The 26205-nt window shown below is 34.7% G+C and overlaps 2 protein-coding genes across 4 annotated transcripts; one reads left to right on the plus strand and one right to left on the minus strand.

The window, feature by feature from the left end:
• Nucleotides 1–2700: 2700 nt before the first annotated feature.
• LOC106115225 (stAR-related lipid transfer protein 7, mitochondrial) lies at nt 2701–10269 on the minus strand. Of its 3 annotated transcripts, none has more exons than XM_013308543.1 (9): nt 9804–10269; nt 9040–9155; nt 7649–7770; nt 6292–6458; nt 5515–5808; nt 4996–5166; nt 4551–4640; nt 3870–4100; nt 2701–2826 (listed from the first exon to the last, which is right to left on the minus strand). In XM_013308543.1, exons 1-9 carry the CDS (start codon nt 10059–10061, stop codon nt 2752–2754), a joined length of 1524 nt encoding a protein of 507 aa, XP_013163997.1. In that variant the 5' UTR covers nt 10062–10269; the 3' UTR covers nt 2701–2751. The 3 variants fall into 3 exon arrangements, with proteins under 3 accessions (XP_013163997.1, XP_013164000.1, XP_013163999.1); XM_013308545.1 differs by lacking the exon at nt 2701–2826 and adding an exon at nt 3284–3324; XM_013308546.1 differs by lacking the exon at nt 9804–10269 and having other exon boundaries at nt 9044–9131.
• A 445-nt stretch (nt 10270–10714) lies between these two features.
• On the plus strand, nt 10715–25704 carry eRF1 (eukaryotic release factor 1). Its single transcript, NM_001312544.1, is given in 9 exon segments — nt 10715–11140; nt 12387–12562; nt 12987–13225; nt 13605–13835; nt 14776–14931; nt 15367–15467; nt 15987–16080; nt 16704–16851; nt 25156–25704. Coding segments are annotated over 9 exon segments (1314 nt in total). The 5' UTR covers nt 10715–11057; the 3' UTR covers nt 25242–25704.
• The last annotated feature ends 501 nt before the right edge of the window (nt 25705–26205 follow it).

Genomic DNA, 26205 nt, shown 5'->3' on the forward strand with positions numbered 1-26205 from the left:
AGGAAAACCTTATCTAACACGCTAATTAATAAAAATTACATGGAAGTATTTGAAAAAGTATTTCAACGTTTAAAAGATTCGTTTGCTATTTGTCTCTGTACCGACGCATGGACATCTAACGCTAATGAAAACTATATCGCGGTCACTGCACAATTTATTAATTCGAACACTGTGATACAGTCTGTTTTACTGGGCTGTATTAATTATGATCAGAGGCATACAAGTGAAAAATTTAGTTGCCTTCGTACGGCAGATGATGCAGGATTGGCAAATTACAAATAAAGTGATACGTCGTTAGTGACAATGCAGCTAACATCCAAGCTGCTATATAGAAGTTTTAAATTAGCAGTAAGTAAAAATGTATTAATTTATAAGCAACTAGTGTAAGAATTTTGTGAATAACTTAAAAAAGTAACCAAAGTCTCTGGCCACAACATACTAGGGGGAACGAGAGGGCGGCATAGCGCCGCCCAATAAAAAAAAAAAGCTGCTATCAGGCTAGGCGAATGGCGACCTGTGGGTTGTTTCGCCCATACATTAAATTTGATTGTGCAGAACGGCCTTAAAATAATATCTGATATTATAGGTAAAGTGAAATCCATAGTAAAATATTTAAAAAAAAAGTTGTACTGCACAAACGAAGTTAGAATCAACACTAAACCAAATGGGTTTACCATTGTTAAAACTTAAAAAAGAATGCCCAACACGTTGGAACTCGTGTTTTGAGATGTTAGAGAGAATTTAAAAAATTAAAAGATGCTGTGATAAGCACATTGGCTCTTACAAAAAATGAGCTCAATCTTCAAAATACACATTGGGAAGTAATTGAAACCGTAGTAGCAATTTTGAAACCATTTTTTGAAATGACAGTAGAAGTTAGTAGCGAAAATCATGTTACTCTCTCAAAGGTATTCGTATTTACACAAATAATATCCAAAAATGTTATTAAAAACGAACTATATGACGAGACAAGATACTTAATATTGTGTTTATACAAAAACAGTTTCTTCACAGCGCCATCTGTTAGTAAGCGGAAACAACACTAACAAATATTTATAATTTTTCCTAAAGTTCATTTTAAACTAGCATTTGCCTACGACTTTGTCAGCACGGATAAAAACAGCCTACATTACTTTCGACCAACCATTTTCCAACAACCAAACAGACAAACGACGTTATAAGCAACTCAAATATATGTTTCTGAATTTTTTATGACATACAGACAATCCAATTTTATTATGTAATTATATAGATTATGGACTAGGTTAGGATTATTTCTAATATTTTATGGCTTTTATCACCAATGAAACTTTATTCAAAATATACGTAAAAAGAAAAATTTGTACCACTTTTTTTACGTTAACTAAGAAACGTAAAATTAAACTGATAGGTGCGCAACAAAGTTCTCGCTGTTTGTCAGTAGACGGCTCTAGCAGTAAGAGCTGGTCGATTTTGACATATCCAAAACGTCATGAACCAAGCTTAGACATATGGTAAACAAACCGTTGCGACACATGAGTGATTTTGTTCTCGCATTATATACTTCTGGTCAAGTAAAAATGTCGAATTTCGTGCCAAACAATCGTCATTTGCGGGAAGTGTTGATTTTCTTTTTTCATTCGAAAAAAAACGGCAGCTCAAGCGCATCGAGAGCTTCAAGAAGTGTACGGAAATGCTGCTCTAAGCGAAACAACATGCCGTGATTGGTTCCGTCGCTTCAAAGACGGTGATTTTGATATTGACGACGATTTAAAAATGGTTAAATACTGACATATATTAGTCCGGTGGCACTGACTAGTTTCTAGCTCATCGGGGGCCCTTCATCAGGGTGAGTGGTACTGGTATTTCGCGGACGCGACCACCAGCTCACTTAAAACGTGAGCGTATAGCCGTTTTCATATCAGTTTATAATGTCTCACGAAAGTTTAAATAATTTAAGATACGTAAAATTTGATATATTTGATGATAGTATGGAAAATTTTATAAAAAATCTTTTACTATCTGTTTCAATCGAATTTCGAATTGAAAAACATTTTTTTTTTATTTATCATCTACTGTAAAATGGACATAAATGCTTATAAATAGCAACATTTATTCTTTAGTACTTAGAAAATAATATTTTATACCGTCGGAAACAGCAAGCACTAAAAAGCTTTAAGAATCTCATATAATAAAATTTCATACCAAATTTTAAACAAATACCCAAATATATAACAAAATTTTCACATCTAATGAACACAAAATGCAATTTACATAATACCAGTCCAGCGATCATAACTGGATCACAACTGGAATAATAACACAAACAAAGACCCACTTACAGCGGGTTTCCGAGACTAAATACATTGAATATACAGGGATTTTGATCTCAAAAACTCATTCCAGTATGTTCACACAATTCCAGTTGTAATACAATCGCTGGACTGGAATAATGTAAATCGGACATAACACGAAAAAGCCTATCACTTATTCTGTCACTTATATTATAAAAAACATAGTGCTACAAACTTATATGGCCCGATGAGATGACAAAACAAGGATCTTGTGATAAATTTATAACAAATTGCAATTAAATATCAACTTACCGTGGGTATCTGAGATCAAAATCTACATTTAAAAAAACATATCTCTATTTTATCAAAGATAACGACAGGGATAACAATATAGAGATTTTGGTCTCAAACCAACGGTTGTCCACCGGGTCAAATAAATTTATCAGCCTATAACTATTATAACAATTATTAATATTATCTATACAAAATAATAAAAAGGATAGAGATATCTCCACCAACTGCCATTATTCTCTTCTCCTTCTAACTCTGTCTCCTGAAAAATAAAAAGAGAAATCTTACTAATATTATAAATGCGAATGTTTAGATGGTTGTCTGTAAGAAAGTATATACAGAACGGCTGCATGTATCTAACTGAAATTTAACATACATATAGAATACAGTCTGGAATAACACATAGGCTAATTAAGTTTTTTTTTTCTATAAACGAGGTCGCGGGCGATAGCTAGTATTCAATATTACTTTTCTAATATAAATTACTTATAGAAATACTTAATTTTACTTTCAAAATCCTTCAAGAATATCTAATACAAAATAAATAATTAAAATAAATTAAAAAAAAAATACTTTTAAAATGCAAAAAAAAAATCACTAAAATAAAAAAAAAAACTCAAAACATAAAAATATTTTTAAATACTCAAATTACTTAATTACAAGTCAAATAATTACAAAATAAATTAACTGTAAAATCATTAAAGAAAATCTTGTATTTACTTTATTTTTAAATTTCTTCATTTCTCGATGCAACAGTTTTCTATCGGTGGAAACAATTTTTAAAATTAAAAAAAATAAAATCTTACTAACAAGTTTAAATGTATCTCCAAAACGATTCAACAGATCTTGATGAAATTTGGCATATAAATAGAACATAGTCTGGAAGAACACATAGACTACTAAGTTTTTTTTTAATTCCACGCAGACGGAGTCGCGGGCAACACCTAGTATTACATAAAGAAGAAATTAGATTGTTGGACTACAAAGATTTATAATGCGTTAAAAAAAGTTAATTGAAATTCGCCAAAACAGCGAAGTGACAGATGGCCATAGACATTTGCATTCGTAAATAAGTAGCCTATGTTTACTGAACACAGAAAGGAGATTTTTCCCTACCTATGTATCCCATTCCCCGCCAAATCCCTTTAAGAAAGGGGAAGGAAATTAAAATTAAAAATAGAGAAAGACTGAAAAAAGTATCGTGAAAGAGAACAGGAGAATGAACTTAGGTCGTTATAACCGATGTCTTTTTCATGAATGTCATATTAAACCATTTTATTAATATTAATTGATGCATTTACGCACCTTTGCCGTATCTTTTTGGACAGGCGCTTCAATATTTATTGCATTATTTTTTCTTTTATCTTCTTTCTTCTCATCTTGTTCTTTCTTTATTTCATTGTTCTGTGTATTTTGTTCTATACATTTTTCTTTTATCACTTCTTTAATTTCTATTCTATTTTCATTTAATTCTGTCTGTGTGCTTTGATCTCTTGTGATATCATTATTTTCCATTTCAGGACCTTCTTTTGATGACTGTAAATATTTTTTTTAATTATTATTAAACCTAAATATTTTAAACAATAGTTAAATTCTATATGTCACAAGCGAATCGTTTAAAACGTTTGTAATCTAACAAGTCACATTGTGAATAAATATACATTTGGTTGAGTTTTAAAAATTGTCAAGAAAAACTTAGATGGATGTATGTTTGAAGATATCTCTAAAGCGGCTGAAATTTTGCATATATTTAGAATAAAGCCCGGAAGAACACATAGGCTATTTAATATTTTTTTTAATTACGCGCAAACGAAGTTGCGGGCGATAGTTAGTAAATTATATTTATCTAAAATCTTTTTTTATTTATTAGATTCAAAAGCAGATCGTAATAGTTATGTAAAAACCTAATTTAGACGACGATTAATTATAAAAGTATGAAAATAAATCAATCTTTAGATTATTGGGTTTAACCATTATGTACTTTACCTCCATATCCTCTTCACTGATCTGTGTGCTTGCATTCTTCTGCTGCTTTTCCACCAGCTCAGGATCGAAGGGTGTGAAGTCTGGCATCTCCTTTATAACAGAATTAAATCTTACTAATATTATAAATGCGAATATTTAGATGGATGTTAGAAGTCTCCGGAACAGCTCAATGGATCTCGATGAGATTTGTCATAGATGTAGAACCATAGTCTGGAAGAACACATAGGCTAGTAATTATTTTTTTTTATTCCACGTGGACGGAGTCACAACTATTATTATAAGTACAATTCTTTAGATGGATGGATGGTGGATGTTGAAAGTGTCTCCGGTACGGCTCAACTGATTTTAATGAAGTTTGACATAGATGTAGAACACAGTATTTAAGGACACATAGGCTACTAATTAAGGGTTTTTTTTATTTTCCATGACGGGATTAACACATTACCTGCTGATGAGGTGGTGTGTTGACTGCCCACGCGTGGTAGTGGTTGGCAGCGCGACGCATACGCGCGAGGTAGCCGGGTGCAGCGCGGCCAGTGGCCCACGCCGCCACACCCACTGGCATGCCACCACGCGCTGGCTCGTCATAGTATGTCAGCACGAACTCCATACCGGGCTATATACAATGGAAAGTCAATTTAAAAACAAATCTCTCAGACCTCATTAGAATTAAGATGAAACGAGGACTAAAACTGTTGTTTTAACCCCACATAGAAATTTGCCTCTAGAATGGTCTGCCCACTTTATGTGGGGTTAACACAACAGTTTTAGTCCCCCAGACCAAACTTTCTTTCGTCATTTCAGTCCCTCCCTTCTACCTTATTACGTGCCAATGGACGCAGACCTTTTGAATTGTACCTGAACTGATTTCGACAACTGAGGTATCATTCGATTCGTACCATTCCCCTGAGTGTCATAAATTCGGTTAATTTTTTTTTTTAAATTAAATTGTGTTTTTCCTTACCTTATCCGCACCTTGAATAGTTTTAACGACCATATGACTCCAATACTCCATCACTCTGATAGCATGTCTCGTTTCTGGTACATCCGGATGTTCACAAGACTTGGACACTATGACGTATACTTTATTATTAACTCTGTCTCCCTCACTCGTATTGTCAACATATTTCCGTCTCGTTTCCTCTTGTGTATCAGTACAGTCGGCGACTAGATTATCTTTGGTTGTTAGACGTTCGTTAAATGCATCAAATTCTTTATGTCGTCTTATATACACGTAGTCTCGATTCGCGAATAACCTCTGAAAATTTGTAAATAATATGTTCTCATTCAAAGAAATTAAAACAAATAATTGAACCATAAAAAAATTAAAGTTAATATAAAAAAAAATTGAAAGTTAATATATTTTAAAAAGCGTAAATATCATATTTTTTTATATTTAACATAGTGGAAAATGAGCAAGCGAAAGACTTTCTCTTTCTATCCTAATCTCTACCTCCGTCAAATCCACTTCCCATACCCAACCTTTATAAGAAAAGACTGGGAAGGGTAAGAGCACTATAATTGGGCCTCTCACAAGTAATTTAATCTGTATTATGTAGTACACAAAATATATAAAAAATATGAAGAAAAAACATAATATTACTTGCAGTATATTTTCCACCCTACAGACCTATATGACCTAACATCAAGTTCTTACATAATCATATTACATATGTTCGTATGTATTTGTAGTATTATAACATGAAACATGTTGTTGTAACTGTTTCGTCAGTGTACTCACCGGCCACAACACCTCCCAATGCAGCACCGCCTGACCAGGTACACCGAGCGCGTGTCTTTGTACTACAGCCAGCGCGGCGACAGCGGCGTCCCACGCGCGTCGATACGCCCCGTCTAGTTGTACTGCCGCAAAATCCCGCGCACTCACCTCGGGGTAGCGACCGTATACTAGAATGGTGGAAAACAGCTACATAAATATAACTAGCTGTCACCCGCGACTCCGTCCGCAAGTATTAAAAAACTAGTCTATGTGTTCTTCTAGACTATCTTACTAATGGATGGATATTTGTTAAAAGGTATCTACAGAAAGTTGGCATCGATATTGCTGAAATTTCGCATAAATGTCTGGAATCGGCTACTAATTTTTCTTTTTTCAATTCCGCGCAAGGAAGCTAGTGTTCTATATTAATCGATATACAGCCGTTCTGGAGGTACCTTTTAACAAACGTCCATCTATCCAAACATGAAATCCCGTTCAACCGGCCCAATACCGGCGATCGTACCCCACAGACACACATCTATTCACGGAAGACTCGACGTGGGCAAACCGTTGGATAAAATTAAGTGTTCGAAATATAAATAGAAGAAAGAAAAAAAAATCTGATCTCCAGATTTTAAGTTGGCACATCGCACACAAAAGTTTTCTTGCTCTTGACGTGCCAATTGGTTGCATTAGATAACTTTGTTTGGATTGCATCACGTACAAAACATAACTATGACATAATTCAGCATAACATAACGTAGACAAGATCTATTACTATGATAACGATCAGTCGAGGTCATATGGAAACTTTTGTAACTAATTTTATATACCTATATGGCAACACGGAAGTATTTTTTTAAACCTGTGCCGTTTAAATGGCCGCCAATATAAAACACAGAGTACTTAAAAAAAAAACGTGAAACTATTTTTTTACATGCAATGTTTGTTTTATTTAACATCTTATTTAAACATAATAAATTCTGATGGACAAATTATTATACTATTTATAGCTCAAATTAAAAAATAATTTGGAAGCTCATTAAATAAACCTACGAAATAACGTTTAAAACCTAATCATCATCATCATTAGCTCACAATACGTCCCCACCGAGGGGCTCGGAGCCTACCCTAAGTTAAGGGTGATTAGGCCATAGTCAACCATGCTGGCCAAAAGCCAAGTCAAAAGTATAAACTTGAAATAAATTTAAACAACTTCAATATTCAAGTATGAAATCATAAAAAATAATGTTTTGTGTGAGAAGTGATGTCTGAAATGACAAATGATCGGTCTAGCGGACGTAAACTGTTGAGCCTACCCCACTATAACACAATGACTACATCTTGCATAAAACCATTCAAATGATTAAATTATTACCTTTGTAAGCATATAAACCCTGTCCAGGTTTGTACTCCTTGCGCCAGATGATAACATCCTCCGCCTCCATGAACGGGACCCAGCCGTCTGAAGAGTCCTCCGCAGGATGACCATCTTTACAACTGTGAAAATGGTTGAAAATAGATGAGAAACTATATGATATAGCTTAATTGTATAGAATTTTATATTATTAAATAGCAGACAAGCGGATTCGCCAAAAACAGCGAAGCGCTGCTTATAGACATCTGCAATTGCAGATGTTTTTATAATCAATGGGGGAGAGGATGAATAGAAAGGTTATGTGTGTCGTGTTTTCCGACAAATTCACTTCCCTTTCTTCATTCATTACTTAGTACTAAGTAATTAGTGCATGAAGAAAGGGAAGTGAATTTGTCGGAGAAGAGGACACAGAATAGGAAACATAATCTCTCTACTTACTTCAAGTAGCAAGTACTTAGTTGTAGCAGGGCCAAAGGAATGCGCATTCCAAAGCTGACCTTTGCTTCCAAAAGATATGGCTTTTACATACAAAATTAATACTGTGCCTACACCATATAAGAAAGGAATTTGATATGTGTTACATAAAAATTAAAAAAAAATCTAATCTATCCTCTAATTCAAAGCATTCCAGATGCCCAACTTTAGTTAATGATTTTGGTGGAGGAGGGTATTAGGGCTTAGTATGGGAAAATATCCTTTTTCTGTATATCCCCTTCTCCGTCAATTAAAGTTAGGCAATATATGTAATTGTAGATGTCTATGGGCGGAGGTTGCTTCATCACTTCGGTGAATGTGGTTGGCCATTAGCTCTTTTGCAACCTTATATTATAAAAAAATAACCAATCATGTGAAATATCTCTGATTAGTCAGTTATATAAATAAATAATACTGTATTGAACCAAAAAACTCTATAATTCCTTAGGACTCTGCCTTATGCGGTAGGCGGGGATGTGTTACAGGAGGTAGTGCCTTCTCTTAAGCTATGTCTTAAATATGTTCCAATCTATGCAGTATGTGTGTTTGTTTGAAATAAATCATCATCAACCTGCCCTTATCCTTATTGAGGGTCGGCACAGTATGTGCTACTCCTCCATACATCTCTATCAGCCGTCATATCTGAGTCTACCCCCTTCCTACGCATGTCCTCATTCACACAGTCATTCCATACTTTTTTTGGTCTTCCTCTACCTTTGAGCCATCCACATTCAATCTCATTACTTTTCTGCTTATATCATCATCCCTCCGCATAACATGTCCAAACCATGCTATTCTTTTACTCCTCAATTTCTCGATCACTGGCGCTACTTTCAAACTTCTCTAATATACACTTTATTAACTTTATCCTTTTTGTTTGTTTGAAATAAATGTTATGTATTAAATGATATACGTACTCACAGTACTGCACGCCGGCTTGCTTCTTATCTATAACAACACGTTTACAACATGTCCTGCATTGTAGAGTCACCTTGATTAAATCCTTAACTAAGTCCACATCTCTTAGTAAAACCTGTAGAAAACCGATATGTTGTGTGTAAACAAGTCATTATAACACTGGACTGGAATCTGGGTAAGCAAGTATCTTAAGGTCTGCTGTATTTTCCTTGCTTTTAAAAGGCATTAGGACCGAAAAATGACTTGCTTATCTAGTTTCGACAGTATTTTGTATTAGTTAAATAAATAGTTAAGATCCATTTAATTTTATGTTTTAATTTCAATGTTTATTTTAATCTTACTACCCCAGATTAAGTTAAGACTAGTTACAGACTCTTTAAGGGTCCCTTGTGTAGCAGTAAAATTAGTCCTTCACTCATCTTTTCCTCATAAGTATAACTTGGTTGGGGGATATGGATCCCGCATTGGATGGGATGTATAGGAAGGGTGCAACACCCTATATCTTCCTCCGTTCCTTTTAGGTAGGCAAAGTAGTTGGGGGTATTTGTATGCAGCATTCACTTAACTTCTATTTTTAGCAAAATCAGTTGGCCACTATCTTGTTTACTATCTTTAACTATAAAATAGTTCCTACGTAATAATTGAACTAATAAATTATATATATCTAATAGTTGTGCACATACATACATATATATATGTATGAATATACTTAGTATGTCAATCGTGTGACATAAATGACCTTGACGAATGGAATTCTCCATACCTCCAGTTCATCATCGGAAATTCCAACGTTACAGTCCGTTGTCTCCTCACTACGACTGTTGTAAGCCGCTGTTACAGACATTAATAGAGTTCTGCTCGGTTTGAAAAATGCCGTCCTAAAACAATGTAACACTTCCCGCACTGTACGTTCCCGTCGGCAGCGCCGCACCACATAACTGAATCTATAACCACGAGTCCATGCATTCCAAAACCTTTTAACACCAATATCCCTGAATAAGATCGATCCAAACGAAGACATCCCGGTTGGTTATCTTCCGGTTTAATATTCGTTTAGTGAGTTTAAACGTGTTGGATATCTCAAGTCCTACATATATCCATTTTACATTATGTTCGTTTATTTTAGTATTGTAAATTTACAGCAAACCTTCAAGGCAAACCATAGGTTTTTTGTAATTGCGAAATTATAACCTCTTTTTTAAATTGATAAGACGTCTTGCCCAATGTATAATTGACAGTTGGATACAATGTTGTCATGCCAAAATTATGTAATCACTAATTATTATCTCGTTGAAGATAGATAACACGAAAATGAGAAGTTACATAATGTTCCTCGACGTTCGGCGGTTTAATTCCTTCCTTATAGAATTTCTTCTTATACATACAAAGTAATTTATTCGGACACGTACACGTAAGTAATGAGAAGAGTTAAAACTGACTCATTTATGAGAACTGAGACGAAACACAACATCCAAATTCTATAAGCAAGAATAAAAACGAGTGTCTGGTTATTCTTGAATGATTTAGTTCAGTAGGGCCGTCTATTTTTAGTAAATTCTGAAAATGTAGTGCTGTTAACACTGTCAACAAATTTTAAGTATAGCAACAATTTGTTCAATTTTTTCTTTCATTTCCCCGATCGGCGACGAGTGGAGGCGTTCGTTCGATCGCTTAGTTCCGTCACGTCATCTTTTTATCCTCAAATGTCTGATTTTTGTATCCCACATGCTTAGGGTTAACCGAATAAAGAAAAAATCCAAGAATCCCCGCACCAGAAGAAAAGTACGAGTAACGAAAGACGTAAATGTAAACTAGAAAGTGAGTGAACGAAGTCGCGAGGTGTCTCGTCCGTCCGGTTCGATCTGGATTAAAGCAGTTTTAACCGCGAGTTGAAGTCCCTTTCCCTCGAATTCCCTTATTATTAAAGTTTAGTGGTGTGTTTTACAGACTTTTACGTTTATTTATCCGTTATTCGGAGTGTTTTAGTGGTGTATTAGTTTATTTAACCCGATCCAAAATGTCCGAAGAATCGTCAGCGGATCGCAATGTCGAAATCTGGAAGATTAAGAAACTTATCAAGAGTTTGGAGATGGCGAGAGGGTGAGTTATGAATGAAGTATCACATTCTTGGTATAGATTGACGCTATGCAGTAACAACGTGGTCATTGTACTATGCTATGTTTGTGGCTATTTCATTGGATGAAATTGCCAACACGGCTGCGTCACTTGCACGATGGACGGGCACATGCGCGATTTGCATGCGCAGAAATAACCTTGTGGAAACGCAAAGGATGCAGGAATGCGCATTTAATAGACTCTGAGTATCATAATCGAAAAATTACGTTCTCAAAATGAAATTTAAGTACTTTAGTAGTCTGTTAGAACTGGGGAAAAAATTGTCCAGCTGATTTGGACTGTTTGGAATTACGCGCCCTTTTGGCTGCTTTTGAAAATCGAATGCATTCGCGCAATGCGGTTCTGCAGCTTTCGGCGTACTTCACTCGATTTTTTTTTCTTCGAATCATACTTTCATTTATGACCAGCGTTATAAATGGTATTATGAATCAGTAATATTTACATGTATGGAAAAATTAACAAATTGCTGCCTTAAAATAAACACTTTATACAAGTGTCTTTGTTTCCAATTATCACACAAAAACAAACATGACTTGGCTGAATATAACAAGCCTTTGTCTTTTTGTTTTGAAAAGAAGTAAAGTTTCTTCAGACTTTCAATTGTGAAAAAAAACATTAGTTCTCTTTATTTGTTTATGCTTATTTTATTTCCCTTTTAAATTGAAATAGTCTATGCATATCCTTCTTGGTTATTTTTGTTATTTTTAAAGATAGAGTAGAGTTTGGATAAGCGATGAATATTGGGGTCTCTCGGACTCCCTTAATATACATCTCCACATAGTATATGTCCCCCACATAGTCTAAAATATGATTGACATCCCCCATTTAATACAACTGAAGTTATTTATGGCACAATAGCTATCAAATAACAAGTCCAAGTTGCTATATTTTAACATTGGGCAGACCAACAACTCTCAAAGCAGTTCAAAAGAACCAACTGGGGTCCACAGAGCACCTTGGATTACAAAGTTGAGAAATAAAGTTGTAGGTTGACCATAGACATACACATTTTGAAGATATGTTGCTTACCTTTAATTGACAGAGGAGGGGATGCATAGAAAGAAAATATTTCCCTTCCTATGCATCTTCTCCACTATCAAATCTTTAAGAAAAAGTTGCTGAGGGAAAGAGAACAATTAGGCCTTTGTGATTGAAGGATAAAAAAATATATATTTAAGATTTTCTAACAAAAATTCTATTTTAATTTCAGTAATGGTACATCAATGATATCCCTGATCATACCGCCCAAGGATCAAATCTCACGTGTATCGAAGATGTTGGCTGATGAATTTGGTACAGCATCTAACATCAAGTCCCGAGTGAACAGATTATCTGTCCTGGGAGCTATTACATCTGTACAACATAGACTCAAATTATATACGAAAGGTGAGTGAAACTATAGTTAAAAGTTATGTTTGTTATTGTTTCTATTTTTATAGTGTTAATCATACTATTAGTAATTATCCTGTATGCGTAATAGCGGCTTACATTAATAGAATCAATCAAGCACTTGACTTGCAATCTGCAGGTCCTGGATTCGAATTCCGCTATGTACAAATGTGTTTTTCGATTTCTTATTACATATGTACATTTATCCGACGTTCTTACGGTGAAGGAAAACATCGTGATGCTGCACATATCTGAGAAGAAATTCAAAGATATGTGTGAAGTCAACCTGAACTTGACCAGCATGGTTGACTATGGCCTAATCACCCTAAACTTAGGGTAGGCTCCGAGCCACTGGGTGGGAACTTATAGTGAGCTGATGATGATAATTGAATCAGAGAATTAATTTATATTTTTTTTCCAGTACCGCCAAATGGATTAGTTATCTACTGTGGTACCATTGTCACTGAGGAGGGCAAAGAAAAGAAGGTTAACATTGATTTTGAACCTTTCAAGCCTATTAATACATCTCTCTATTTATGTGATAATAAGTTCCATACAGAAGCTCTCACTGCATTACTGGCTGATGATAATAAATTTGGTTTCATCGTTATGGATGGTAATGGTGCCCTGTTTGGTACACTGCAAGGAAATACTAGAGAGGTGAGTTATAATTAACTACAAGGATACTAACTACCAACCTTGTTAAACTGTTTCTAAGATGTATATCAAACATATTGTCATCACTGTCGTTATATTTGACAAAATAGAGTTACAACTTGTTTTAAACATTCACAGAAACACACCATAACATGTAATTCTCATTTAGTCGAAAAAATTGTTCATTTCTGTAGTAACTACTAGCAGCCGACTCCGTCTGCGCGGAAAAAAACTAAAAAGTAGCCTATATGTTCTCCTCAAACAGTTCTACATCTATGCCAAATTTCCAAGTCCAAGTCAAATCCATGCTGGTTGCATGGAGATATTGGAGTAGCCTGCAAACCCCTCAGTGGGGATTTATAGCTTTTGATTCTTTTCCCAGGTACTCCACAAGTTCACTGTAGATTTACCCAAGAAGCACGGTCGTGGTGGTCAATCTGCGTTGCGTTTCGCACGTCTACGTATGGAAAAGCGACATAATTATGTCCGTAAGGTGGCTGAAGTTGCAACACAGTTGTTCATAAGTGCGGATAGACCGAATGTAGCTGGTTTGATTCTAGCTGGTTCCGCTGACTTCAAAACTGAGTTGTCCCAGTCTGATATGTTTGATCCGGTAAGGATACTATGAATATTTATAACTAGCTGTCGCCCGTCACTACTTCCGCACGGAATAAAAAAAATATAATAAGTAGTCTATGCGTTCTTCTACACCAGTGGTTCCCAAACTTATTTTGTCTACTGCCCACAATGAGAATAAATATTTTTTTTAGCGCCCCCATATTAGAGTTTAAGCAATCTTTTAATTCATATATGTTGATGTTCACAAGTTGTTGTTGACAGTGGAGAGCTCATGCAGTCGTTGTCTGAGAGGCCTCCTAGCTAAATAAAAATACAAATCACCCCCCAGGCCTCTACACAACGCCCCCATTTTCTTTCTGGGTCTCTTACCGCCCCCCTTGTGGATTGCAACGCCCACAAGGGGGCGTTATCGCACACTTGGAAAAGACTGGTCTAAACTATGTTCTACATGTCTGCAAAATTCCATTAAAATCCGTTCAGCTCTTCCGGAGATAACTTCAATCATTCATCCATCCATCGATACTTTCACATTTATAATATGAGTAAGGTTAATAATTTCTTAGAATTAATACTCTTCAATTTCAATTTTTATTCAGTTATTTAGTAAAACATAGGGAAAAATATTAAAACATTTTTATTTATGGGAAGGGGAAGTAGATTTGGAGGAGGGGACTCGTAGGAAGGAAAAATATCCTTTTTCTATGCATCTGCAATTGTGGAATTCTGGTTGCTCTGTGCTCTTTTCCCACTTTATGATATAAAAAATAGATTTAGCAGATGTAGTCATGTAGACTATAATTGCGCCTTTAAAATTAGTCCGAAATCTAGAGTAAGACATTTTCTGTTGTAAAATATCTACATTTTTTCCAAACTTAGTCCTATTTTTTAATTTTCTACCTGAATAATTGTCTATTTGGTCTTTATATAATTACTGCTGTGTTATATTTTTTCATTTTAAATATTTCAATTTTCAGCGTCTCCAATCTAAAATCATCAAGTTGGTGGATGTATCTTATGGTGGTGAGAATGGATTCAATCAAGCTATCGAGTTGGCCGCTGAGTCTCTACAGAATGTCAAGTTTATACAAGAGAAGAAACTCATCGGAAGATACTTTGATGAGATCTCACAGGTAAATTCATCTTTGACCGTTTGTGCAGAATTATAAAAAAGTTAAGTAGAGCTTATATGTTCTACATCTAAGCCAAATTTCATTAATATCCGTTCATCAGTTCTGGAGATACCTTCTAACCCGCAATTGCAAACGCGTTGCCTACCTTTAACCGAATGAGAACGGAGCCCATAAAAAAATATTTTCCTTTTCTATCCGTCCCTTATTCTGTGCAACCCACTTTCCTGTCTCATACTTTCCTTAGAATAAAAGGGTGGAAATGGAAAGGGTGTAAAATTAGGCTTCCAGAACACACACATGTGGAATTGCTTCCACTTAATACCTGTCTTTTGTATGGTTGTGATATTTAGACTCTTATTCCAATAAACTTGTGAATAATATCCATGGCAGTTAGATCAGTGGAAATTTTAGTTAATTTATTTATTTATAAAATAGGACACCGGTAAATACTGCTTTGGTGTGGATGACACTCTGCGGGCTTTGGAACTTGGTGCCGTGGAAACACTCATCTGCTGGGAGAATCTTGATATACAAAGGTGAGTCTGTCTGTATGTCTTTAGATATGTACTAGTCGGCGTCTGCAACGTCGTCGCGAAATTTAAAAAAAAAATAGTAGCCTGCATTGTTCTAGACGTCTTTCCCAAAGTGTGCGATAACGTCCCCTTGTGCTTGCTGCAGGTCTCAAGTTGTGGGTTATAGTAAAAGTTTCCTTTACAATTTTCCGTTAATATACATATATACGTCACAATAATTAATTAATTTAATTTGAAGTTATAGTGGTTTTTAAATATGTGAAAATATGGGGGCGCTAAAAAAATATTTATTCTCAATGTGGGCAGTAGACAAAATAAGTTTGGGAACCACTGTTCTAAACTATGTTCTAGATCTATACCAAATTTCAGCGAGATCTATGAAGCCATTCTGGAGATACCTTGTAACCAACATCCATCCGTACATTCACCTTTATAATACTAGTAAGATAAAAATCTGCTCTGCTTTGTCCCGGTCTGTCTATTTGTCGTATTAAATCTTATAATATTGTATTTAATTTTCAGATACGTGCTAAAATCTCATGCCACCAACCAGGAGACCATTCTGCACCTCACGCCTGAACAAGAGAAAGACAAGTCGCATTTCACTGACAAAGAGGTTAGTTCATTTCACTTATAGTCTGACCAGGAATATATGAAACCTATCATGTAATCTATTCTCTACTGATTTTATATTTTTGTGACTATATAAATATCTATATACATACATACATTTAACAGTGATAGAGCGAGCTTTAAAATGTTTGCACGAATTGTCCCGACTCGTCCGGTGAAATACCACGACCACACAGAAGACAGGCATCAAGTGGAAGCAATTCCGCGTTTCATCTGATGAGTTTGCGTCCCGGAGGCCTCTTTTCCTTCCCACCCTTTTTCTTATAAGGAAAGGATGGGAAGTGGAAGTGGACTTACCGGATGAGAGGATAATGGAAAGGGAGGATATTTTCTTTCTGTGCATCCTCTCCTTCGCCGATTAAAGCAACGCATATGCATATCCATCCATCCATTTATAATCTTATATATAAAATTCTCGTGTCACAATTTTCGTTCCCATACTCCTCCGAAACGACTTGACCGATTCTCATGAAATTTTGTGAGCATATTGAGTAGGTCTGAGAATCGGACAACATCTATTTTTAATCCCGCACGGACGGACTTGCGGGCGACAGCTAGTATTAGTATAATCATACATATTGTTAATTTATTCTTTGTATATTTCAGAGCGGAGTTGAATTGGAGCTGGTGGAGTGCCAGCCGTTGTTGGAGTGGCTCGCTAATAACTATAAGTCGTTTGGTGCCACACTTGAAATCATCACCGACAAGAGTCAGGAGGGAAGTCAGTTTGTGCGCGGCTTTGGTGGCATTGGCGGTCAGTATACCTTATGTACTATGCGGGTACCGTAACATGATACCTAGATACTATGACATTATTAGAATCCTTTGGCGTGATTGATGCGCTTTTATTACCAAGTCAAGTGTTATATTTTATTAGTGAGGGAACATAAACGTTGATATTTTAGTAAGGCTAGTGTTGCGCCAGTACACCGGCACAGTGTCGGATTTTCTTCCTAACAGTTAGCATAACTTGATAGGTCATTTTAATGACATTTCTACATAATAATTGAGCAATAAAACATGACTATACGACTACGATAACATGATATGTAGTATATAAATTTACTTACTATGAAATAATACATTTCATGTTAGTATTACTGGTTCTCTCCCGCGACTCCGTCTGTGTCAAGTTGTTTCTGAGGAGTATGGAGTTCTCATAACTGACATTGTGATGAGAATTTTATAATACTATGCGACCATGATAACTTTATATGTAGATACTATGCGTGTAACATAACATGATGTGTGTAAATTGTACTATACAGTGACGATAACATAGTATGTAAGTACTATGGGTGTACGGTAACATGATTATTAAATAATTCTTAAGTATAGATTATTTTAACTAATGCTTATTACTAACAATATTATTTTGGTTAATGCTGCTTGGATGGGTAAAAAATAGGTATACTACGGTACAAAGTGGATTTTCAATCGCTGCAGCTAGACGAACCGCTGGACGATGTCGACCTCGACGACTATTGAAGGGGGGTAGACGGGATTGTGAAAAAATTGTAAAAACCGACTTCAAAAAAAATTTTTTTTGTAGACAAGTAAATTTCTTTTTTTTTTAATTTTCCCAGAATTCAAGGTTAATTTAAACGATTAAAAGTCAGAAAAAAATACAAAAATGTCTTGTGTGACATATTTTTTTTCAATCGGTTTATAAATGAAGACAAAAAAATGACTTTTTTTTGAAGTCGGTTATAAAAAAAAAACACCAATCACAATGTAGATTTAAAGCTTGTATTTGTTTTAAAAGCTTGTATTTGTTTTAAAAGCTTGGATACGCCACAGTCGGTTTTATTTATTTTAAAGTGGAACTATACTATCGGAACGCTAATGCAAAAAAAAATAGTGTGTCAGTGTAAACCCACGGTTATATAATACTAATGTCAATATGCAGGGTCCATTTTCATTGCGTTTTGCACTAGATATTATTGAGAAGTTACCATTTTTGGATTTACTTGAACAGTAACATAATGGGGGTATATTGCACCTAATTAAGTACTCCCACCACTCTTTTAGAATACTAAGAAAATTCAATTTTTTTTAATTTAATTATTTGAATATTTTTTTTTTAATTCACAAGTAAACATGTTTTTTTCTCTATAACTCAATAATAAGATCTTATTCAGAATATCAGTTAAAACGATTGAGCTTTTTTAAATGTAAATTTTTTAAACATTTAAAATGATTTCACATTCGAATACATATCATTATTTTGATGTTGTGAAATTGAAAAAAAAAATCACCAAGCGAAATAAAACGTAGATTGGAAACGACGAATTACTAAACCGACTGTTGCGATCCAAACCTTACACCCCACATTGAACAGTGAAAACCGTTTACAACGACGTTAGAACATCCGGTGTTAAGCAGTCGCAATAACCGATTGGCCAATGAAGTAAAGTCGAACCTGGATATTTATCCAGGGAGAGTCCAAGGGATTTTACCTCGCTTATAGAAGTTTCATTATAACCCGTGTTACTCACTTATGGAGTCCGTCGGATCCGACCAGTAATTCTCGCTTATAAAGGTTTCTCGCTAATGAAGGTCGTCCTTTGGGACCGGACCATGACTTGTTTAAATAGATTTCTTTCAAACCCGAGTTTCTCACATATAGAGTTTGTCCGTCGGATTTTACAATGACTCTCGCTTATAGAGGTTTCTCTCTAACCTAAGTTTCTCGCTTATGGAGATCGCCCTTTGGGACCGAACACTGACTCTCGTTTAAAGAGGTTTCTTTCTAACCCGAGTTTCTCACATATAGAGAGTTTGTCCGTCGGATTTTACAATGACTCTCGCTTATAGAGGTTTCTCTCTAACTTGAGTTTCTCGCTTATGGAGGTCGCCCTTCGGGACCGGACAATGACTCTCGTTAAAAGAGGTTTCTTTCTAACCCGAGTTTCTCACTTATGGAGTTTGTCCGTCGGGATCGGACAGTGTCTGTCGCTCATAGAGGGTTTTTATCCAGGGTCGACTGTATATTGTAGGAAATTTGAATGACATCGGTGATTTATTGAGAAGCAAAAACGAAGCACAAGAAAAAATATGGAAGTGTATTCAGATATGACACTACGTAGGGAAAATGGCAAGCCGATTGTAATTAAAGGTTCAGAATACAAAAGCAAAAAAGTGTTAGTCGTTATAATTAATAAGATTTTCCAAAAATATTCATTAAAAATGGTCGTAATAAGGGTATGTCGTTATAAGCGACTTTGCGTATAAATATAATTTAAAAGAAATAGAATCCGTTGTATGTTGTATTAAACGGTTTTTACTGTAAATTTTCCCCACAAATAACTTTACTAGTTTGATTTCATTTAATTTTCTATAATCTTGTCTTTTATTCTTGCTTAATATGTAAATACAGTCGAATCTGGACTAGCGAGATTACGACCGCGATATTTTTCTCGCTTAAAAAGGTTTTTAACCAGAGTTTCTCGCTTATAGAGGTCGTCGATCGAGATCGGACAATGATTCTCACTTATAGAAGTTTCTCGCTCTCTAGATTCGACTGTATGTATAACATGATTCAAACTTTATGAACGCTCGAGGTTAAGTACAGGCCGTTTAGTAGTAAAATGCGCAGTGTTGTTGCGAGGTCAAGAGACAAAAAAGTGCGATATTCAGAGCCTTCATAAAGTTTGTATGTAACTATACAAGCTTTCCTTTTGAACCGAAAATGCCTTGAGCAATAGTATAGCCTTATGAAATTGTACTTTGTACTCCATTCAAGTCGATATATTTGAGTCTTTAGTGAAGCTAGTTTATGCTATCCATAGTAATCTAGGTGCTATCCGAACTTATAAGCGTGAGAATAAGAAATGATGTTAGGTAGAGCTTTCTTTTTATATTTAAACCTCTAGAATAAATCTGGATAGATTAGACAGACGACAGGCGTCAAGTGGAAGTCATTCCGTGTACAGACTGATGAGTGTGTGCCGGAGGCCTAATTTTAGTCCTCTTTCCCTTCCCAATCTTTTAAGGAAGGGATGGGAAGGGAAGGTGGATGTGGCAGAGGAAAGGACGTATAGAAAAGTGATTAACCCTCTTTTCGTGCGTCCCCTCTTTCCATTAATGGCAGGCAACGCATCTGCAAATGTCGAATTTTTGTGGCCACTAACTCATTTTCTACCTTTTTCTATTATATAGGTTCTTGAAAATTATAGTTTTTGCTTCGTTTCGTGTTATATGTGCTGGTTAAAGTAACTGTCGGTTAATTTCATATTACTAGTTTTAATTTCCAACACCGCTACAACTACACTGCTCCAAAATGGCGATTTTCAAATAGGCACAGATTAACTCTGCTTTTACCATGTCTTGTCAGTGAGTAAAAATGCGTGGAATCCTTGATATATCGACACGAAACAGTGATATGCTTAGTTAACAAAGTTTTAAATTATTTTCACGGTTAATTGCCAAAAACACGTAATAAACGGGCTATATCTATTCTTCGTGGGTTCAAATCAAGTGGGGTTTCGACTACAGTGAATATGTGATTCGTTACTTAGTGAGAAATTAAATAACTTTATCATTACTTTAATTTTAATGTATGGATAAATTTAAATACCAAAAATTAGTAAAGCTAGCTACAGTGATTTCTTGTTGAGAGACAGAAAATGATATCATAAACCGCTAGAGCGGTTCAAATATATTAAGCATTTGACTTTTGATATATGCATTAAAGTTCCTTAAATATCGTCTACTTATTACCCGCAACTTTTTCAGCGTGGAATTAAAAAATGCCTAAGTAATTTTAGACATTATTAGTTAGATTCCTTTGGCGCGAATGGCGCGCTTTCGTTATCAAGTGTCAGATTGATTAGTGAGGGGACATAAACGTTGACATTTTAATAAGGCTAGTGTTGCGACACACCGGCACTGTGTCGGATTTTACTAACAGTAAATACATAAGTTATTTTCTATTAAAAGTTCCGTCAAAATTGATAAACCGTTTAACTGAATGCGGAACAAACACGGACTTGCGGGATTGTCAAATAGAGTTGTACCTGGATACGCGAGAATCGAAAGCACCGCGATATCTCGCTTATAGAGATATATCTTACACGAGTTTCTCGCTTATGGAGGTTGTCCGTCGGACAATGACTCTCGCTTATAGAAGTTTCTCGCTTATGGAGGTTGTCTGTCAGAACAAACGATGACTCTCTTATAGGGGTTTCTCGCTTGTGGAGGGTGTCCGTCGGACGATGACTCTCGCTTATAAAGGTTTCTCGCTTATCCAGTTACGTCTGTGTTTTAAAAATTAGTCTTTGTTTTATTTCTATTATATTTCTTTGTCTTATTGACTATAATCAAATAATTATTAAACTTAATATACTGTTTTGTTTTTCAAGTATAAAACTCTTAGTATTAACTCTAATAATTTCAATTAAAATTTCGTATCAATTTTATCTGCCTACCGATTTTATGATTTACCATGATGTGACAATATGGCGTCAGTTCTTACGTATTTGAATACCGTATTTCTAACCAATATAAACATGAAGCTTTGACGATTACTAAACATAAGAAATATATCTAGGAATATGCCAAACCATAGATATATAATCTATAGATGAGTGTTACAAGTTGGACGTAACATAGAGATACTGGATATGTCATTAGTGAAGTCAATAACAATATTAAAGTACGTCAGTGGCTCAGGGGTTACGTACTTGTAATCTGCAAGCCTGGGTTGAATCCCGCCATGTACCAATGTGTTTTTCAATATGTACATTTATCTTATGTTACGGTGAAAGAAAAAATTGTTATGCTGCACATATCTGAGAAGAAATTCAAAGATATGTGTGAAGTCACTGCACTGGGTCAGTATTGACTATGGCCTAGTTACCTACCTTAGGGTAGGCTCCGAGCCTCTCAGTTGGGACTTATAGTGAGCTGATGATGATGGTTCAGATTATGTATCTATAGGTTTTATATCTATGGTGTTTAAACATATTACATAATTAGGGTGCCATATAAAGGTCCAAATTAGTAATAGCTTAGACTAAATTACTTATAAATTACACTGTACAAGTTAAATTCGTATTTAAAGCCTATCCAGATACTTTGAATCGACTTGAATGGAGGCAATTTTTAATATATAAAACTACATGCTATATGACGTTTGTGCCTAGAAATATATATGTGAAAAATAACCACTTTTCGTCTAACGTCTAACGTCTTCGTAACCGTCTTCGAAGTTTTATTGTGAGGTACATAACGAAAATCTAAATCGAGATCCGTTCAGCCGTTCTAGAGATATCTTCAAACACCCATCCATCCATCCATCCACATCACATCCATCTAAACATTCGCTTATATAAATTAGGCATAAATTCTAAAAAAAAATGAATAAATAGTATCCTATATCCGTCTCCTGGCTCTAAGCTACCTCTTCACCAATTTTCAACCATATCGGTAAAGCCCTTCTTGAGTTATAAATAGAGTAACTAACACGACTTTCTTTTATATGTATAGATGTTGCAATGCTGTTGCCTTCTCTCGACTTCATCCGCGTGCCATTAAAAAAACTTCATAAGTAGCCTATGTGTTCTTCCAGACTATGATCTACATCCATCCATCCATATATCCAAACATTCTCATTTAACATTTGTAAGATGGCGATTATTGTTGAACATCAAATTACTTGAATGGATAGGAAATTAACGACCTTAACTGTGTCAACAGCCTGCTCTTTTCCCTACATATTATCGGCACAGTACTCTTCCATACATTTCCTTCAGTACACACATCCTCCTTCACACAATCCATAGGTACTTTCTCCAATTACTTTTATAGCTATTCACATTCAATCTATTTATTTTTTTGTTTATCTATTTGATAGTAATATCTTCACATATTATATTTCTAGGCACAGAACAGTTGAACCTGGATAAGCGAGAGTCCAAGGAACAGCGATATTTTTCTCGCTTGTAAAGGTTTCTCTCTAACCCGAGTTTCTCGCTTATAAAGGCTTCTCTCTTACCTAAGTTTCTCGCTAATTGAGGCTTCTCTCTTACCTAAGTTTCTCGCTAATAGAGGTATCTCTAACCCGAGTTTCTCGCATATGAAAGTTGTCTGTTGGCACCTGATAATAACTCTCGCTTAAAGAGGTTTCTCGCTTATCCAGGTACGACAATGTATATCCAAAATGATCATTCATATCCGATAAGCTAGTGTAATGGAGAAGCATACATTGCACTGTGGTGTATTACCAGCTTTATCAAAAGTGTTGCCAGATTCTATAATTTGATAACCAAATTTTACTAAAGTAGGTTTTGATGTTTTTTTTTTGGTGTGCCGTTAATTATTAATTTTGAGTGTAAAGATGTTTTTTATTAGTAATTAAATATTAAAATAGTATAGTTTTAAGTTTGAAACGAATAAAAATATTTATAAGATGTGATAGTAATAAGGTTTTTGCGGGTTTTCTGATATGGAATTAATGTATGCTTTTCTCATATTACAATATACATATGAAAAATATATAAAAAAAATGTTTATTGGTTATTCCCGACTTCATATAGTTATTCTACATAAAATGTTCTTATATTGAATAATTGTGTGATTTATTTTAAAACTAAATGTTAACTTTTAACCTTGAATGTCATTGACATTTACTATGGGTTTCCGAGACCAAAATACCCGTTTGCAACATGTTTATATCTCTTTTTTGTCAAAGACATGGATGAGATTTTTGGATCTCAGAAACCAACCGTAACTTATAGTCCGATAAGGATGTCTGAACCGGTTTGCATAAGGCTTACGACAGCTCACTAGCGCCCCTCTCAATGTCAAAAATGTTACCATCCCATTTGTACTGCAGCTATCATGTCTCTTTTGTCTCCTTTTCTGTATCTAACCGTGGGTTTCTAAGATGAAAACCTCTGTAAAATATAACGTCATCTCTGCCTTTCGTCTTAAACAGAGATAACGACATGTTTTAAACAGAGATTTTAGTATCGGAAACGTGATAGCAACGCCTCTTTAGATTTAGATATCCTTGTTTGACTATCTAACCTTTAGCATCGTCTTTTCCATACGATTGCGCGTCTCAAGTCGAGTGCGAAAGAGTGATAAAGTTTACTAAACGTGTCATTCTTTTTGTACGGGTTGACTACGCGTGTACGTCGCGGCGAAGACGGTGCGCTTACGAATATAATAACCCAATTAAAAATCCTACAAATATGTCTAAAGCTGTTTTAAGGGTCTAAATTTTAGTTTTTATAAGTTAATTACGTCTTCATTTTAAATATATCAAGAGATATTTTTTGGTAAGTTGGGTGATAATTTGTATGTGAATTGTTTTATTCTGTGTCTTACTAAATATATGTCATTTCTTTACACGCAATTATATTTGGAACGAGGTAAAAATCATTGGTTTTTTTTGATGTATTTTTTTTGTTTTGTCACTGACCTTTTTTGATATGGACAGGAAATTACAACTTTTATTTAGCTGTAATGTAAAATTGTATTTGAGTCATAGTCAAAATGGCACAAAATACTATGACTCGTAGCCTGTCCATGTAAATAGGTCAGTGGGTTTTGTAGTTTTATAATTTATTGAAACATTATGTGATACTTGTCTTATTTCTGTTTTGTTCAAAGATCGAAAGCCATAGTTAATTGGAATAATAACGCATGGATTAAGTCAAAGAAAACTCGGTTTATCTATAAAAAAATATTAAATTACGTTTTTTTTCTTATGTATGTTTTATCGATGATTTTTTATGCATGCTTTCAGAGTGAATTTTCTTTTTTTTACTTCAATAGTTTAAGATTTTTTGTTGTTTATTCTAAGAAAAAGATCTGCTATAGTTGTTAATATAATTTTAAGTAAGGGGTTACATTATGCCAGTATAGGCCACTTACACTGACCCAAAACAGTACCCAGGCCAGTGCTATCATCCTACTGTACTGGCATAAAATAAATCAGGCATTTATTGTCAAATAAAATTATTAACATCAAATTCAATTTCATATATTTGTAATTATATAAATTTGAATTCTATTGCATTTTTGAAATAATGTCTAAATTATTTTACAGGTCTCCTTCGTTACAAAGTGGACTTCCAATCGATGCAGCTTGATGATGAAGAAATCGACAACCTTTATGACGTCGACGACTATTAAACAAGCGAACAAACATGTATGTGCCTTTACGTAACAGCGACTTGATTTGTGTGAATTGCAATTTATAATACTGAGTGACAAATTGCAATTTGTAATACTTAAATCACAAATTGCAATTTGCAATACTTAAATTACAATTTGTGATACTCTTTAAATACTTTATATTTGTGGTTTAATCATAAATTGATAATAAATTATAGTATTGGTAAAATCGATTTTGATACTTTGATATTGTATAATTCGATTAATAAATCTTGGTACTTGTTAACTGTGAAATTTCGCTAATTTTTTTTCCAAAGTATTGGAGATTTTAAAATGTATTTATACAAGTTATTCGAGAAAAAGCCATAGTTTTTTTTTTAATTTTTTAATGTATTTCCTGAGATATGAGTAATTTATGGCTCAAATAAAAAAAATATCTCAGTCGCTGTTACATTGTTGATCGGGAGCTATGTCATATGTCGTGTTTTTGGATTAAATTAGATAATTTTGTAACAACATACAATAAAAAAAAACAAATTTATGAGCACAAAAGTATCAAGAATTTTTTGTTGTCAACACTAAAAATGTCTAGCATAAAAATTATATTTGATTGTAAAATTTTATTTAATATTAAAAAAAAATGTCAGAAAGAGAACTTATGTTTTGTAGGTCAATGTAAGGGGGCGTCCGTGAATTACGTGAGGTGTTTTTATTTAATTTTCTGCCCCTCACTCCCCCCTGGTGAGATGTCGTGAGATTTTATTCAACCCCCTCCCTCATCCACCAATGTCATGTGAGATTTTTCAAAATGTGAGTTACGTAAACGCGTTGGATCGTTATTGTGAAAAAAATGCTTCGTGCTTTTATTTACATTTGTTTCGATCAGAAAAAATTGCGTGATATTTGCCGAGATGAGATTTGACTCGACCCCCCCACCCCCTTAAACACCTCACGTAATTTATGGACGCCCCCTAAAGGGTTG

Source organism: Papilio xuthus, unplaced genomic scaffold (assembly GCF_000836235.2).
Source record: "Papilio xuthus unplaced genomic scaffold, Pxut_1.1 DF827870.1, whole genome shotgun sequence".
NCBI classification, from domain to species: domain Eukaryota; kingdom Metazoa; phylum Arthropoda; class Insecta; order Lepidoptera; family Papilionidae; genus Papilio; species Papilio xuthus.